This window comes from Gloeophyllum trabeum (assembly GCF_000344685.1).
Source record: "Gloeophyllum trabeum ATCC 11539 unplaced genomic scaffold GLOTRscaffold_00205, whole genome shotgun sequence".
Taxonomy (NCBI): Eukaryota; Fungi; Basidiomycota; class Agaricomycetes; order Gloeophyllales; family Gloeophyllaceae; genus Gloeophyllum; species Gloeophyllum trabeum.
The window spans coordinates 1,886-3,247 of record NW_006920613.1 but is presented as its reverse complement, the minus strand read 5'-3'; the positions used below and the strand labels follow the sequence as shown (position 1 = coordinate 3,247).

The window sequence follows — 1,362 nt, the reverse complement described above, 5'->3', positions numbered from 1 at the left end:
CAAAATGCGGTCAATACACATCCTGCGCAATACGCCCTCCGTCATACGGACTCTCCACACCAGGCCCACGCTGCACTCGACCACACGCACCTCGAGCGGGCTCAACCGCGCAGTCTCCCAGGGGCACGCCACCGCACCGCAGTCCGTGCAGAGCGTCCACGTCGCGGCGGGGCTCTGCGCGCGCAACGACGCGAACGACCACCACCTCGACGCGGCGTCGCCCGCGCCGCAGTACAGGCCGCGCAGCTTCGGGCGCGGCGGGGGCAACAGGGAGGGCGTGGGCTTCGTCGAGCAGGTGGGCGGCGCGAGCGTGAGCGCGGACAATTTCTCGAGTGTTGGGTATATGGGGGGTAAACGGGGGTTTCATGGGAGTGCTGCCATACATGGTGGGAGCAGGATGCATAGCGCGAAGACGGTGACGAGGGGAGGGCGGGACCCGTCGGTGTCGCAGGGGCACGCGGCGGATCCGGAGGGGAACGAGTCGCCGCAGGACGTGCTGTCGGACCACGTCGGCGACAGGATGAAGGCGCGGGACGCAGGACACCCGATGGACGCCGCGTCCTCGCACACGCAGCCACAACTCAAACCTACCGGTATGGGTTCAGGCAACAAGGAGCATATCGGGTTCGTCGAGCAAATTGGCGGGGCGAGCGCCTCCGCGAACGGCGGGTCGAAGTACATGCCTGACGATGTAAAGGGCTCACCTTCGCCGGGCAGTACTGCCTCTGCCCGCTGGGAAGGCGCGACCACCACCCCTAACACTTACCCCCGCCCCTCCTTGACCTCCGCACTCAAACACACCACGCAAGCCGCTACCTCCGCCCCCCGTCCCCTCCAATGGGAAGGCAAACGCCCCTTCTCCTTTACCCTCCACACCTCTCTCCCCACCTACGCCTCCGGCCGCACAGACCCGCACACCGCGGGGCGCACTCAGAAGCAAAAGGACGCGCACCTTGGTCTCGACACGGGCGGGCCCGCGGAGTACGAGCAGGCGAAGCTGGCGGGGAGCCGCTTCGGCGAGACGCGCGCCCAGAAGGGGAGCGTGACGGTCGGCGCGGAGGGGCAGGCGCGCACGCCGGGGACGGATAGGAATGCGGAAAGCGCGTCGGGGGATTTTAGTAACGTCGGGGTGGTTGCTGGGCAGAAGGAGAAGTGAGCGTTGTGGTGGGATAGGGGGCGCAAGGAGAGCGGTGGGCGTTTGTAATATTAGCACAAAGTGTATAGATATCCGTGTTGTAATGATAGGTCTTGTGGGCAAAACGTCGATGAGGAGGCGATAGGATGAGGGGTGTGTGTCCTGATAAGCCCTAACCTTACCTGAATATGCGATCTTCATATGGCGTCCGCATTTGGGATCCTAAA

General features: G+C 64.7%; 1 protein-coding gene across 1 annotated transcript; it reads left to right on the top strand.

Annotated features, from left to right (window-relative positions):
* Window positions 1-64: 64 nt before the first annotated feature.
* GLOTRDRAFT_134469 (uncharacterized protein) lies at window positions 65-1,156 on the top strand (the record flags this gene model as incomplete). Its single annotated transcript, XM_007873439.1, has 1 exon — window positions 65-1,156. A coding segment is annotated over one exon (1,092 nt), but the record flags the coding sequence as incomplete, so codon positions are not given.
* Window positions 1,157-1,362: the final 206 nt, after the last annotated feature.